Genomic DNA, 17,736 nt, shown 5'->3' with positions numbered 1-17,736 from the left:
GTCCTCTGATGAACTGTATCCACATCTTCTCTTACAATAATGAATGGTGACAGTTTCTGTAATGGGAGTTGGGTAGTGACATTTGTTATTATATAGCCATTCCTTATTCAAACAAAACATAATGTATTCCATGACAGATTCAAGTGGAAGGGACTGTGATAAGACCTGATCCAAGATCTGTTGTTTTGAAGAGCCCGCAGCAGGTTTTTCTGATAATGTTAAAATATGTCTCCTTCTGAATATGCCTGTCTCTCTTTCCCTCTTTTGCTCTCTCTCTCTTTCTCTCTCTCTTGCACTCCCTCCTTCCCCTTCACTCTATCCTCTGTGTCCCTCTGTTCCCCTCGGCTCTCTCGCTCTCCCTCTTGCACTCCCTCCCTCCCATTCACTCTCTCCTCTGTTCCCCTCCTACCCCTGGCTCTCTCTCTCCGTCTCTCTCTCTCTCTCAATGATTAGCGATATGGCAGGGCAGACCCTGCTGACTCAGCACCTTTAGGTCCCGGGCATCCCGATCGCTGACGCAAGCATTTGTGATGAAATCTAGCTCTCTCTGTCCCTCTCTCTCTAGATATTGCCGACTTAGGAAGTTTCTGTCCTTGGATGCTCAGAGATGCGCTGGGAGAGGTCACACACACACACCCACGGCTGAGAGCCAAGACGTGAGGGGGTGGAGTATTGTGTGTTGCACAGCTGTGAGGGCGAAGTAACTCGGGGCAACATGACAGCAGCAGTCTGCCATGCGAAGCGTCGAGTGTGTGAGGAACAACACTTTGCCTGCGTTCCAAAAGGCACCCTATTCCCTATATAGTGCACTAAACCTACAGATAATGTAAAAGTAGAAGAGTTAAATCTACAATCTGTGATTTTATATTCAGTAAAACAGCAGCCCAGCATCTTGTTTTGGTGTACAACCATTGGACAGATCCCAGATTGTACCTTTAACATGGGTGGATGATGGTCACTCACTCACCTGTTGAGGTAGACACGTTTCTCTGTGAACTGGCCCTGACCGTGGGCGGGGTCCTCAAACGGTTCATTCTGGACCACCTCCACCCCCTCACCGCGGTCACTCTGCTCATGGCTGTGCTTGCTGATCATATACAGCTGGCCAATCCTGTACTGGAGAGAACAGAGGGAGACAAGACCGCAGGATGTTTAGGGTACGACCGCAACATGAACACTGATCAGTCCTGTAACGGAGGAAACAGAGAGGTGGACCCAACCATGACTGTAACATGAACCCAAACATTAACAAGCACAGGAAGAACAGGAAGAACACATATGACTTCATGTACAGCACCTTCAGAAAGCATTCACACCCCTTCACTTTTCCCACGTTTGGTTGTGTTGTAAAGTGGGATTAACACTGATTTAATTGTCTTTTTTTGTGTGTCAACGATCTACACAAAATACTGTGTAATAAAAATAAATAAACACGGATATATTTTGATTAGATAAGTATTCAACCCCTGTTGAACCCCCTCAATACATGTGAGAATCACCTTTTTTCAGCGATACAGTTGTTTCTTGCTGAGTAAGTCTGCGAGAGTTTTGTAAACCTGGGTTGTACAATATTTGGCAATTATTCTTAAAAAAAAAAAAAAACATTCAAGCCATTTTCAAGTCGAGCCATATATTTTTAAGGCGATTTAAGTCAAAACTGTAACTAGGCCACTCATCAACATTCAACGTCGTCTTGGTGAGCAACTCCAGTGTATATTTGGCCTTGAGTTTTATGTTATTGTCCTGCTGAAAAGTGTATTTGTCTGGAGGGAACAGAGAGGGGGACCAGACCAGAGATGGGTTAGCCAGCAGTGGAAGCAAAAAGAGTTCAAACGACAACCACACAGCAATGCAAAAGTGAACCACAGATATAATCATCTCCTATGACACGTCAACACCAGATAAATGACAGATTATTTTGTATGAGCTTTATCTGTCACAAATGCTTTATTAAACAGTTGAGTTTGAGGTAGATTTCATTTCACCCTTCAGGATGTCACCACCAACACTTTGAAGTCACTGTTTTCAGGGCTCTTGCCCTTTCCTTTGAAGGCGACTAGAAAGAAAGACCACCGGGGAAGTGCTTCTGAGACTTCCTGACCAATCTATTGAGGCTTTAATCATTCAAGGTTAATCCACACAGACTGGCTTTTGACCAGAGTTAAGCTGCTGTCCCAGAGCAAGAGACAAAGGATGGAAAGAGAAGAGGAGGTGGGAGGAGGAGGTAGGGAGAGAGAGAGAGGCAGAGAGAGAGAGGGGAGAGATCGAAAGGACAGCCAGAGAGAGCGAGAGGGAGGGTGGGGCTGGGAAAAGAGTGGAAAGATACAGAGGGAAAGAGAGGGGGCAGAGAGAGGTTGGGAGAAGAGGGAAGGCATTAGAAAGCCAGAGGGGAAAGATACAGAGGGAAAGAGAGGGGGCAGAGAGAGGTTGGGAGAAGAGGGAAGGCATTAGAAAGCCAGAGGGGAAAGATACAGAGGGAAAGAGAGGGGGCAGAGAGAGGTTGGGAGAAGAGGGAAGGCATTAGAAAGCCAGAGGGGAAAGATACAGAGGGAAAGAGAGGGGGCAGAGAGAGGTTGGGAGAAGAGGGAAGGCATTAGAAAGCCAGAGGGGAAAGATACAGAGGAAAGAGAGGGGGCAGAGAGAGGTTGGGAGAAGAGGGAAGGCATTAGAAAGCCAGAGGGGAAAGATAAAGAGGGAGAGAGGATTGAGAAAAAGAGAGCTGGTAGAGTAAGAGAGAGAGGATGAATGAAGAACCAGGATAGGCAGAGAGAGAGAGGATGAATGTAGAACCAGGATAGGCAGAGAGAGAGAGAGAGAGAGAGAGAGAGAGAGAGAGAGGATGAATGAAAAACCAGGATAGGCAGAGAGAGAGGATCAATGTAGAACCAGGATAGGCAGAGAGAGAGGATCAATGTAGAACCAGGATAGGCAGAGAGAGAGGATCAATGTAGAACCAGGATAGGCAGAGAGAGAAGATCAATGTAGAACCAGGATAGGCAGAGAGAGAGGATCAATGTAGAACCAGGATAGGCAGAGAGAGAGGATCAATGTAGAACCAGGATAGGCAGAGAGAGAAGATCAATGTAGAACCAGGATAGGCAGAGAGAGAGGATCAATGTAGAACCAGGATAGGCAGAGAGAGGATGAGAAATGGAGGGAAAGAGAGATAAGAGAACATTATTCAGGAGAGCAAGGGAAAAGTGAGGGAGAAGCTGGAGAGCGGTAGCACGAGAAAAAGAGGGGGAGAGGTAGAGGTCACGCTGCGATGATACTGAACGACGCTAATCCTCTTATCCCTGGCCAGCTGAGAACAAGTGAAGCCCTCTACTCATCCCCTGCTGAGTCACTCCTCTACCGCACCCCTCTCTCCACTCATCCTCCACGCATGAACTGCCGGGCTGCTGCAAAATAAAGCTTTGGAGAAGAGGAGAGGAGTGGGGGAAGAAGGGAAATGGAAGAGGAGGAGAGGTGCAGTGGAAGAAGGGGGGGGGGGTTGATGTTTCTAACTTTTCCATCAGCCTTGGCTCTTAAGATGTTAAGTGACTTCAGGGGAAACTGTGAAGGATTGACCTCATGTTGACCCCCAAAGCCCAAAATGATGTCAAGGATCTGCAAGGGTCCTCGAGTGTCACAGTTTTCAGGACACACACTGCCCAATAGGAATAATCTGAAAGTTTGTTACATTGAGGTGTAGAGGCCACTTTGTACAGCTCTTTAAACTACAACCACTTCCCACCCTCCATTCCGTGTCCTCCACAGTCAGCTGGTTGCTCCTTTAACCTTACAAAAAAATGGAAACTGCATTTTGTGAGTGACTCACTCACTGAGTGACTCACTCATTCCTCACCAGCCGGAACCCAATGTCTCCCAGGGCTATGGAGAATGGGCTTGTGTCAGAAATGTATGCCTCAGCACAAAAGTGCACCCAGGAACCACCTACAGTAGCACATTTCTGCACATTGCAGCCCGAGACGCAATCAATTATTAAGACCGGTGTGCCCGCGTGGGCGAGACTTGTCACACAGACATGGCGGACGGGGCGGAAGGAGACACTGCAATGTCATCATCCAGGGCCAGGAGTGTCCCTTCGGGGGGGTGGGAAGCAGGGAAGCAGTTCTGGCTGGATGTCTGACAGGAACAGAGAGAATCCTCGGAGAGGATGTCCTTCATCTGAATGAGTCGACCGACACACCCCTGCATCACATGGTGACATCATTTTGAATATTGAAGAGCTCCCGGCGTGTTTAAGTTACAGACGTACCGTTATGGCTTTAGCTCAATCCCCTCTTTCTGCCAATATAAAGTTTGCGCTTATTCCATAACACGGGGCTTGTGAAAGCGGTCTCTTTCTACACACGAGAAGATCCGGGACAAAAAAACCATCACGGAATTGGCTGTAAAACTCAAACCGTGTGAGCTAAACTAATAGTAGTCACCACCATCGAAAGGGGAAGAGTCTGACGAACACCAATGTGTCGGTTGTTCTGCTTTACGACGTAGACAAGCAGCAGGGGAGTCCTCTGAAGGTAACCCAGTACCGGGCTGGAAAAATGGCAAAAAGTGAATAAGGGGTAAAATGTGCCACGAAAAACGTGACTAAACATGGATAAAGAATCACATCTCTGAGTTCTTATATCTCTCAGATATAGGACAGACACTTCAACATCTTATTCCTTATCATTTATTTTTTGGATGGTCTATTTTGTACAAATGTGCTATATTCAATATGCTTCTATGGGCTATAGCAGTAAAGGCTCCAGGGGCCTTAAAATTCTAAATCAAATGGACAAATGATTCATTTAATGACCATCTTAAAACAATTCCATTTGTAAGCTTAGTACACTGCTCAAAAAAATAAAGGGAACACTTAAACAACACAACGTAACTCCAAGTCAATCACACTTCTGTGAAATCAAACTGTCCACTTAGGAAGCGACACTGATTGACAATACATTTCACATGCTGTTGTGCAAATTTAATAGACAACAGGTGGAAATTATAGGCTACCAGGAGACAGGTCAGTACATCAGGAGACGTGGAGGAGGCCATAGGAGGGCAACAACCCAGCAGCAGAACTGCTACCTCCGCCTTTGTGCAAGGAGGAGCACTGCCAGAGCCCTGCAAAATGACCTCCAGCAGGCCACAAATGTGCATGTGTCTGCACGGTCAGAAACAGACTCCATGAGGGTGGTATGAGGGCCCGACGTCCACAGGTGGGGGTTCAGCTTACAGCCCAACACGGTGCAGGACATTTGGCATTTGCCAGAGAACACCAAGATTGGCAATTTCGCCACTGGCGCCCTGTGCTCTTCACAGATGAAAGCAGGTTCACACTGAGCACATGTGACAGATGTGACAGAGTCTGGAGACGCCGTGGAGAACGTTCTGCTGCCTGCAACACCCTCCAGCATGACCGGTTTGGCGGTGGGTCAGTCATGGTGTGGGGTGGCATTTCTTTGGGGGGCCGCACAGCCCTCCATGTGCTCGCCAGAGGTAGCCTGACTGCCATTAGGTACCGAGGTGAGATCCACAGACCCCTTGTGAGACCATATGCTGGTGCGATTAGCCCTGGGTTCCTCCTAATGCAAGACAATGCTAGACCTCATGTGGCTGGAGTGTGTCAGCAGTTCCTGCAAGAGGAATGCATTGATGCTATGGACTGGCCCGCCCGTTCCCCAGACCTGAATCCAATTGAGCACATCTGGGACATCATGTCTCGCTCCATCCACCAGCGCCACGTTGCACCACAGACTGTCCTGGAGTTGGCAGATGCTTTAGTCCAGGTCTGGGAGGAGATCCCTCAGGAGACCATCCGCCACCTCATCAGGAGCATGCCCAGGCATTGTAGGGAGGTCATACAGGCACGTGGAGGCCACACACACTACTGAGCCTCATTTTGACTTGTTTTAAGGACATTACATCAAAGTTGGATCAGCCTGTATTGTGGCTTTCCATTTTAATTTTGAGTGTGACTCTAAATCCAGACCTCCATGGGTTGATAAATTTGATTTCCATTGATAATTTTTGTGCGATTTTGTTGTCAGCACATTCAACTATGTAAAGAAAAAAATATTTAATAAGAATATTTCATTAATTCAGATCTAGGATGTGTTATTTTAGTGTTCCCTTTATTTTTTTGAGCAGTGTATATACTGCCATCTATGGGGCATTAAGTGTGGTCTCTCTCTCTCTCACCTGCTTGTTGAACATCTCATTCCAAAATCATGGGCATTAAAATGGAGTTAGTCCCCCCCTTTGATGCTATAACAGTCTCTACTCTTCCGGGAAGGCTTTCCACTAGATTTTGGAACATTGCTGCGGGGACTTGCTTCCATTCAGCCACAAGAGGATTAGTCACGTCGGGCACTGATGTTGGGCGATTAGGCCTGACTCGCACTCGGCGTTCCAATTCATCCCAAAGGTGTCCGATGGGGTTGAGGTCAGGGCTCTGTACAGGCCAGTCAAGTTCATCTACACCAATCTTGACAAACCTTTTCTGTATGCACAGACCATTATTCCTCCTCCACCAAGCTTTACAGTTGGCACTATGCATTGGTCAGGCAGCGTTCCCATTGCCAGATGGTGAAGCATGATTCATCACTCCAGAGAAGGGGTTTCCACTGCTCTAGCCAACGCTTGGCATTGCGCATGGTGATCTTAGGCTTGTGTGCGGCTGCTTGGCCATGGAAACCCATTTCATGAAGTGGTTAGAGGGACAACAGAGCCCTGAGAACCAGCCCATCAGTGACCCGATGATCATTAGCAAGTTGGGTACTACCTACACATGTCCAGAGTGCATAAGAGGAGATTACCGTGACTCAACGGTCACGTGGAATTTTACTGCAGTCATGACTGCCGGTGTGACGGTAATAAGGTCACCGCAACAGTCCTAGTGATGACAGAGAGTCACAAAGGGTCTGAAAACTAATTTGTCGTGTTTTGGAAATGACACATCCTCTTTCATTCACTTCCTCATAATCTTTGTTGACGAGGGGCAGCAGTTTCTAAATATAGAGAGAGTGAGCATACAGTATATGTATTGGTTGAATAAGCCATTGTCTACGTTCTCATTTGAAACAGTGATGAGGGGCAGGGGATCAATGTTGCACCAGAGGAGGCTGGTGGGAGAGACACAGTAGGACAGTCTGGAAGGGAATAGATGGAAAGGTGTCAAAAACATAAAACACGTGGCTTCCATATGTTTGAGACCGTTCTTGCGATATCTCCGCCCACCAGCCACCACTGGTTGGAATGATTAACTGAGAAAAGCAGTGGTGTTCGCAGGCTAGTTGGAACTGTTTGCAGGACAAACAACGTTTGGCGTTGATCATTTGAATATCATCATTCTGTCTGTCAATAAAAATGGAGCGCTTCAATAGTCTACAGAATCTGTGTTAAAACATATGCTACTTGATCAAACCAACCTCATCTAGCATGCATCCCAAATGGCACCCTATTCCCTATAGTGTACCCAATGGGTCATGGTCACAGGTAGTGCACTATATAGGGAATAGGTTGTCATTTGGAATGCAACCCTAGTTTCTGTGGCATCTGTGCAGTCTTAGGAGATGTAAACAATAAAGATGAATCAAAGCTTCAATAAGCAGAAGAGCTCCAACCAGCCAACCCTGCTTATGCAATTTGCCTGATGACAATGCAACTGAGAGCACTGGGCCCATTAGTCTCTGTCACTGAACAACAACTTTATCAATATGACTACAGATTAGAACGCAGCTACTCGGTCAATACCATTGTTTCAAAAGCAACCAGCTGGGCAATATCTCTAGGCCTAGACCATACCTCGGTATAGACAGTGTGTTAGTAGAGGTCAGGTTATGGTTTTTTTTTTAAACATTTTTTTTTTTTAATTACATTTTTGATTTTATTAATATCAAATCAATACATAAAGCACATGAGGGAACACAAGCATACATAGATTACAAACAATAGACAATCGAGCTAGGGGCGGGGCTGGGGGCGGGGCTAGGGGGTACAATATCACATTACAATTACACAAGGACCTTAAGGGACATGCATATACTTACAATTCTAACAGCTTTTTTTGTTAGTAGAGCATTTAATCGTCTTAAAATACAGTTCAATTTCTTTTTGTACGGTACGAAAATGTGGTTCTGTTTGTAAATTTACATTTGTGTATATGAAATTTGGCCAAAAGAATAATGAAATGAATTACATAAAAATGATTCCGCTTATTTCTATTGTATGTAAAGAATCCAAACAATACATCTCTCCACAATAGTGTAAAATCTTCATAAATGTGTTCAATTATGAACCTACTGATGTCTTGCCACAGTTTTCTTACATGCATACAATGCCAAAAAAGATGCAACACTGTTTCTGGGTGGTCATCACAAAGGAGCAATTTGAGTTTATGTTTTCCTTAAACTTCTTCATATAGTGGTTGGCAGGATAATATTTATGAATAATTTAAAAGGAAACTTCCTTAATTTTGTTAACAAGTAGGTATGTGTGTGGCAACATCCAAACTTTTTCCCAACAGATATTATCAATAAATCCATTCCAATCCATTCCAATAAGGCATGACATACAACATCCTGCTGAAACAAGGATTGTATTGCTCTGTTGTTGAATGGACCAAAAGAGAAACAAATCTTTCCTACTGATGAGTCAACAGGGTCAACAGAAGGTAGGCTCTGAGGGTCAGGTCTTGACATGTTCCTGAATAACATAGCAACACCTGAGGGAATGGCATCTAAAACAATTGCAAAATCTTTAGGTGTTACAGGGACCTTGTAAAGTGATAAGAATTCTTTATAACTGAGTAAAAGACCCTCTGCATTTACCAGTTGGCTCACCAATAGGATATTATTTCGGGACCAATATTCTAAAAACAGAGAGGTATTTTTATACAATATATCCCGATTATTCCATATATAATATCCGTGTGGAAGTTCAGGTTATGTTCAGGGTGACCCGAATAGGAACAACTATGGGATCGGGTTATGGAGTACAGTATGACGTTAGCCATCGGGCTAAGGGCTAACCAGAAGTGTTCCTGACAACTTGACCAGGAAAAACTGTCCGGTCGTGTGGCCTATACTACTTCTCAGACAACCACAGTCCGAGTGGACAGAGAAGATATGAATAAACAAAAGCGGCATTAAAGCCTCAACAATCGATGGTGGCTAGTGTCCGACTTCCCCTGGTGATGTACGGTCGATGCGGCACGCATCGCCAAGGAAGCGAAAGGGAGGCGATGTATGGTTAGCCCGGAGGCAGACGGAATGGTGCGTATATCACTGTGCAAGCCCCTCCATCCGTCCTTCCCTTCGTCTCGTTCGGAGAGAGGGAAATGAGAGGCTGAGGGCGGTAAAAGAGGGACGGAATTCTACCCAGAGATTATTTCCACTCGTTATTCTATTTGGACGTTGCTCATCAAACACACGGGCCTCCAGGTCTAATGCTTCTTCACAAATAGACGTGCTAAAAGCGCTAGCGGCTTGTTTTTAATTGGGTGTAGAAACCGACGCTTGGCCCAGAGCCAAACTCGTCTTCTTGCCCGTTTCTGAACATCTAGTTGTTTTAATGAAAAAATAAATAAACACCGACTGAGATTCATATTGGGGCTCAAGATGAAAGGGCGACATTGTGCACCAATATGTTTAAACGACACAACAGCTGTAAGGCACATTTTGTGATGCATCTAGAATAGCCTACACAAGAAGGCAATAAAGAGTTGTTCGTGTCATTGTTGACATAGCAAATAATGTTGCAAAAGATGGCATCATACAGTTGCTGAATACCAATGAATATGTATCTGTCTGTGTGTGTACATTGCCGAAAGTCACGGAAAGCACTGGAAGACTAGCCTAGACTACAAAGTAGGCGATCAGTGAACCTTCTCGCCTCTAACCCAATTATCCTCACGCTACCTACACCTCTAGTCGGCGCCCCTCTGGTTCTCGCTAACGCTAATAGCTACGCTAATAGCTACGCTAATTGCGCTGTTCCACCTCCTGAACCAGACATTAGTGTCGACCCCCGAGGAGCTCCATAGCAACCACGGGGAGAATCCATTACCGCGACCGCTACGCCCTGGCAGGTAGCAAAAAAGACACGCTCCCAACCAGAGAATGGCTTCGACAAAAGAGAGAGTCAAAAGAAATCTCTCCCCTGCCCCAAAGGCAGACAGTTCATATGAATTAGCTCCTTATTCATTTCTGTTTTCCCATTTCTCAAGTTTTCTCATCTCCATTAAAGCTTGAATGGGTCTCTGTTCGCAAGAGGGAGAGCAGGTAGAGAGAGAGAGAGAATATGAGAGTGTAGGAGATTCCAGGTGCAGCATACATTCCAAAAGGTAGGCATCAGAACCAGTTCAATCCTTGTGTTCTCTTTCAGAGTAGTCTAACACTGCCAAGAGATAATCTACAAACAATGTACGGCTCCTTTTATTCTCTATGGGCCTCTTACACCCCCCTCCAATAGACAACAATGAGCACTGCCAACAATTAAACTGATGGATTAGCAAAGCCATAATGGGAGACACCATAAGAGGGGGAGATAGGCTACATGTTTAGATCAGATTGCCTGTAATAGCCTACCTCCATTGAAAAAAAGAAGGCATGGTGAGAATATAGCCGGCTCAGGGAAGATAACCCTAACCTGATAGAGATCTGTTCTCAGCTCCCACTGCAGAGGGAGAGGCAGTGGCAGAGCACACACATCTATACACTCTCACAGGTTGGAACAACACACACATGTACCCCCCAACACACACCCTCCCCTTCCATACACACAGTATAGATCATGCTGACCACAGAGATCAACACACCATTGAACTGGCGTGGCTTGCATCAAATACCCATTATTCTCTGTGGAGAATGCCTGGCTAGGAATACACTGATAGTCCCTTTACGACATGCTATACCGTAACCCCCCCCCCCTCCCACCCTCCTCTTCCAGATACTGCTGTCTCAGCTATGGCCCCATCACTCCCTAGCAGCCTCATTCACTCAGATGGGCAATATATTCCATACACTTCCCCATTGATGTGCACATTTAATCAATTGTGCAGCGCGCAGGGGGTACTGCTCTCTCAAGATACGATTATCCCTGTGTGCTTCTGAGTCAATAGGTGCAGGGGGCTCAATTAGTGTGTGTGTGTGTAAATCAGGGTATCATCAGTGTGATAACATGTCGGTAGGGTGGGGGCTCTGAGCCAGATGAAGGCTTGATTAAGTTTGTGAGGAAGGGAGTGAATGAGAGAGAGAAAGAAGTACAGCATTTCCCTTTTCTCATGTACTCAACATAGCTGCACTGAGAGTCGTTCTCCATGGTTTCTCTGCCCACACATCCCATGAGCCTCAGCACAGACACAATGACCGGACCAGATTAGGGCCTGAGCCAGCAGTTCATGTAACACTACCACCACTGGGCTGCCTGCTCTCCTCTCAAAGAAAGAGAGATAGAGAGGAGGGGGGGGATGGATACAGAGGGAGAGAGGAGAGAGAGAATGAGTGAGGAAATACAGAGGAGAGAGAGAGAGATGATAATTGGTCTATGATGAATGCAAACACAGAGAAACCAATATTAATTATTAAAATGGGGTTTTGAATATGCCTTTGGTCTCCGTTTCGGAAGCCAAAGCAGCCATTAGCATACAACATAACGAGTCACTTTTATCCAAAGCCACTCACAGTTAGCATATCCAATGGAACATAATGGCACACATGAGAATCGAACCCACAACTCTGGTGTTGCAAGAGTACAACCACCCCAAATGAACTTCCTGTGTATACAACCCACTCAGTCGGCCACTCCGACTCTATAGCTCTTTTTCATGGTCCTTCGAGCCGGATAGGAACAGCAAGCAAACCACCTGAATCACACATCACGGTAGCACCCATGTTTGAAAAGGGCATTCAGCATGTATTACCCGTAGTTCTCTTCATATGGATTTACAGTCTACCCGGCTCTGAAGTCTGCCTCAACAGATGTTTCACAGAAGATGGATTGACATCATTATACATCAGTGTCACTGAACTCCACTACCCATAATTCATCCCTCTGGCTCAGCAGGCCAATAGTGTCCTTTCCAGACATGCTTCATGTTCTTTGACATGGTTATTTATATGGGTTAACCCACCAGATGGACGGACGGACGCACGCACGCACGCACACACACAGTTTCTGACACCAGTACATGCACTTTGGTCAGGCCTTACCCACAGTCCATGAAATTGACTATAGCTGATACCCCCAGGAAGATGGAGGATAGAAGTGGAGTGGGACCAGGCTGTGGCCTTGTCTGGGCTGGAGTGAGACAAACAGGGCCGAACTTGTCTACCTGCTGCCCAGGATCCTAAGCCCTGACACTTTCCACACGCTTAATTGGCCTAAATCTGATTAAGTGGCAAGCATCCCAGCTGAATCGCACGCCCAGAACACATATCACCACCGTAATCACTATTCATCGTCACAGCGTTGACTATTCGTCATCATACGTGCGCCCAGGGGACGCCAGCGGCTGAGGCTGTCCTGAGTCAGTGGAGAGGGGCATTCTGGGATGGATGACTTCCTGTGACGAAGGCCGTGGTCATTCTAATGGGATGATGGAACAGGGGGAAGAGATTGAGGGATATAATTATGTAGTTAAGAGAGTGAGAGAGAGAGGGCAAAACAAAGATTGTAAAAACTCCATCCCATCCTCCATTCATCAAACCAGCATAGCCTCCACTTAGCCATAAACCTATTGCTGCATTAGATAAGCACCCTGTGAAGGGAGATTACTACGTACGTGAATGACAGGAGGGAAGGTGAGGATACATCCAGGCAGCCCATCACGGGATACGTTTCAAATGGAACCCTATTCCCATTATAGTGCACTACTTTTGACTAGAACCAGGCCCATAGAGATCTGGTCAAAAGTAGTGCACTACATAGTGAATAGGGGCTATTTGGTACGCACCCTCTACAGATAGGCATCAGAAGCATATTTCTCAGCAGTGGCTGTCATGTCGACATTGAGGAGAAGGTCACAGTGAGCGTATATGAATTGCAAATTCACGCCCACAGCTGTTGAGGCCGGTGTGTTGGGCGCACAGGAGCAGTGTGAAGAGCAATCTGAAACATGGCGCCACACTGCGGGAGAGGCCCTGACATATGCACTCAGACTATTCTCTTTCTCTTGGATGTGTGTTGAGAGGTGGGGTGTGTGTGTGTGTGTATCTGTGTCAGAAAGTGTCTTCCTCTAATGGTCTTGTTCATTCATTGTTTAACACACACTCCTTCGTTCTGCCTCAGAACACACACGTCCACATGGCACTTGTCACAACAATGTCTAAATCAATACCTCAGTGTGGTTTTACCTCAGTGCTTTGGATTTGAATCAGTCAATTACCCCTAATGCACCTCTCTGACAGGACTGTGTTCAACCTCCACCATTCCTCTCTTTGTACTTTTGTCCTCACATTTATTCACTGTTTATTGATATTTCAGAACCATTTCATGAAGAGCAAATGCATACTTTCCATTCCTTTCTTTTGAAACTGTCAGGCCTTGTAAATCTTAAGAGCCCTATTAAAAGAATCTGCCTAATGTCAAAGCTGAATAGACGTCTCAACATCCAATTATGCTTTGTGTTCGTGAGCTCACATCCTCATAAAAGCCTTAACATTACCCTTTTAAAAAGGGCAGACAGACAGGAAAGGACAGGGGGACACATTTTGTTGTAACACCGTCACGCGAAACTTAATTACACACACCGCTACACAAGTTGACACACCCAGGGAAGGAACGAGAATTAGGAGGAGGGGTGTCAAAATTATTCATAACCTCTCGAAAGATTACAAGACGTGAAAAGAGGGACCTAATTTTGTGCTGGGTTGAAGTTTAACATCACAGGAGGAGAGTGAGGGAAGCAGGAGAAAGAAGGAGAGCTGAGCCCAGAGCACATTAAAGGAAGAAATAGAACTGGGGATGGAGGGAAGCAGGAGAAGTTATGTTTGCTTGGAGAGCAACAGTGGAGGTGGATAGACAGCAATAAAAAGCCCATCACTCTTAGCGAGGGAGAAAGGGAGAGAGAGACTTGGGTGGAGGGCCGGAAGGGGAGAGGGAACCAAATTGAAACCGAGTACAGGGAGAACAAGAGAGGGATGAGGAGAATGAGAGTGAGTGAGAGACAGAGTTCTAGAACGAAAGAGAGAAAGAACAAGAGAGTAATGGACTGGGGATGGAAGCTGGCCCTGGGACTGTAAATCCCCAGAAACCTGAGAGGAGGTAAACAAAGCATTAGTCGGCCCTGCTCTCCTCACCTCGCCTCCCATTGTGGCATCCATCCATTACACGCAGCAGGAGGATGAGGCAGTAACTGTACAGTACCACCAACGGCACAGTAACACCAACTGCAAAGTAACACCACCTGCACAGTAACACCAACTGGACCAATAACCGCACTGTACCACTAACTGCACAGTAATACTAACTAAAGCATTATAACACTAACTGCACTGTACCACCAATTGTACCACTAAGTGTACTGTACCACTAACTGCACTGTAACACAAACTGCACTGTACCACTAACTGCACTGTAATACTAACTGTACTGTACCACTAACTGTACTGTACCCCTAACTGCACTGTACCACTAACTGCACTGTAATACTCACTGTACCACTAACTGTACAACTGACTGCACTGTAATGCTAATTGTACCACTAACTGCACTGTACAACTAACTGTACCACTAACTGCACTGTAAAACTATATTACTAACTGCACTGTAATACTAACTGTACAGTAATACTAACTATACCACTAACTGTACTGTGCAACTAACTGCACTGTACCACTAACTGCACTGTAATACTCACTGTACCACTAACTGTACAACTGACTGCACTGTAATGCTAATTGTACCACTAACTGCACTGTACAACTAACTGCACTGTAAAACTATATTACTAACTGCACTGTAATACTAACTGTACCACTAACTGTACAGTAATACTAACTATACCACTAACTGTACTGTGCAACTAACTGCACTGTAATACCAACTGTACCACTAACTGTACTGTAATACTAACTGCACTGTACCACTAACTGCACTGTAATACTCACTGTACCACTAACTGTACAACTGACTGCACTGTAATGCTAATTGTACCACTAACTGCACTGTACAACTAACTGTACCACTAACTGCACTGTAAAACTATATTACTAACTGCACTGTACCACTAACTGTACTGCAATACTAACTGTACCACTAACTGCACTGTACAACTAAATGCACTGTACCACTAACTGAACTGTAATACAAACTGTACCACTAACTACACTGTACCACTAACTGCACTGTAATACTAACTGTACTGTAATACTAACTATACCACTAACTGCACTGTACCACTAACTGCACTGTGCCACTAACTGCACTGTAATACCAACTGTACCACTAACTGTACTGTACCACTAACTGCACTGTAATACTAACTGCACTGTAATACCAACGGTACCACTAACTACACTGTAAAACTAACTGTACTATAACACTAACTGTAACACTAACTGTACTGTAATACTAACTGCACTGTGCCACTAACTGCACGGTGCCACTAACTGCACTGTAATACTCACTGTACCACTAACTGCACTGTACCACTAACTGTACTGTAATGCTAACTGTACCACTAACTGCACTGTACCACTGACTGCACTGTAATGCTAACTGTACCACTAACTGCACTGTACCACTAACTGTACAACTAGCTGCACTATACAACTAACTGTACCACTAACTGCACTGTAAAACTGTATTACTAACTGCACTGTATCACTAACTGCACCACTAACTGCACAGTACCCCTTACTGAACTGTAATACAAACTGTACCACTAACTACACCGTACCACTGACTGCACTGTAATGCTAACTGTACCACTGACTGCACTGTAATGCTAACTGTACCACTAACTACACTGTACCACTAACTGTAATACTAACTGTACCACTAACTGTACAACTAACTGCACTGTAAAACTGTATTACTAACTGCACTGTATCACTAACTGCACTCTAATGCTAACTGTACCACTAACTGCACTGTGTCACTAACTGCACTGTAATACTAACTGTACCACTAACGGCCTGTACCACTAACAGTAATACTATCTGTACCACTAATTGCACTGTAACACTAACTGCACTGTATCACTAATTGCACTCTAATGCTAACTGTAACACTAACTGCACTGTACCCCTAACTGCACTGTAAAACTAACTGCACTGTAAAACTAACTGTACCACTATTTGCACTGTAAAACTAACTGTATTACTTACTGCACCACTAACTGTACTGCAATACTAACTGTACCACTAACTGCACTGTACCACTAACTGTACCACCAACTGTACTGTACCACTAAGTGTACTGTACTGTAATGCTAACTGCACTGTACCACTAACTGTACTGTACCACTAACTGTACCACCAACTGTACTGTACCACTAAGTGTACTGTACCACTAACTGTACCACTAACTGTACCACCAACTGTACTGTACCACTAACTGTACTGTAACACTAACTGCACTGTAACACTAACTGTACTGTACTGTACTGTACCACTAACTGCACTGTACCACTAACTGTACTGTAACACTAATTGTACCACTAACTGTATTGTACAACTAACTGTACTGTACTGTAACACTAATTGTACCACTAACTGTACTGTAACACTAACTGTACTGTACCACTAACTGTACTCTACCACTAACTGTACTGTACCACTAACTGTACCACTAACTGTACTGTAACACTAAATGTACTACTAACTGTACCACTAACTGTACTGTAACACTAACTGTACCACTAATTGTACTGTACCACTAACTGCACTGTACCACTAACTGTACTGTACCACTAACTGTACTGTACCACTAACTGTACCACTAACTGCACTGTACCACTAACTGTACCACTAACTGTACTGTACCACTAACTGTACCACTAACTGTACTGTACCACTAACTGTACCACTAACTGTACTGTAACACTAACTGTACTGTAACACTAACTGTACCACTAACTGTACCACCAACTGTACTGTACCACTAAGTGTACTGTACCACTAACTGTATTGTACAACTAACTGTACTGTAAACCTAACTGTACTGTACTGTACCACTAACTGCACTGTACCACTAACTGTACTGTACCACTAACTGTACTCTACCACTAACTGTACTGTACCACTAACTGTACCACTAACTGTACTGTAACACTAAATGTACCACTAACTGTACCACTAACTCTACTGTACCACTAACTGTACTGTAACACTAACTGTACCACTAACTGTACTGTACCACCAACTGTACTGTACCACCAACTGTACTGTAACACCAACTGTACTGTACCACTAACTGCACTGTAACACTAACTGTACCACTAACTGTACTGTACCACTAACTGTACCACTAACTGCACTGTACCACTAACTGTACCACTAACTGTACTGTACCACTAACTGTACCACTAACTGTACTGTACCACTAACTGTACCACTAACTTCACTGTACCACTAACTGTACTGTACCACTAACTGCACTATAACACTAACTGTACCACTAACTGCACTGTACCACTAACTGTACCACAAACTGTACTGTAATACTAATTGTACAAACTAACTTAATACCTAATACTTGTACATTTCAATATTCTTTCAAAAGATATTAAGAGGCATT

General features: G+C 44.8%; 1 protein-coding gene across 1 annotated transcript in view; it reads right to left on the bottom strand.

Moving 5' to 3' along the window:
• Positions 1-17,736, bottom strand: part of LOC115104416 (cytoplasmic phosphatidylinositol transfer protein 1-like) — a 115,028-nt gene that overhangs the window by 19,884 nt on the left and 77,408 nt on the right. Inside the window, exon 2 of the mRNA XM_065001569.1 lies at positions 968-1,116. Coding sequence (XP_064857641.1) covers positions 968-1,116 — 149 coding nt within the window. The remainder of the gene's footprint in view (positions 1-967; positions 1,117-17,736) is intronic.

The sequence above is a fragment of the Oncorhynchus nerka genome, linkage group LG15, assembly GCF_034236695.1.
Source record: "Oncorhynchus nerka isolate Pitt River linkage group LG15, Oner_Uvic_2.0, whole genome shotgun sequence".
NCBI lineage: Eukaryota > Metazoa > Chordata > Actinopteri > Salmoniformes > Salmonidae > Oncorhynchus > Oncorhynchus nerka.
The sequence above is the reverse complement of the archived record's forward strand: the minus strand, read 5'-3'. Positions and strand labels throughout refer to the sequence as shown.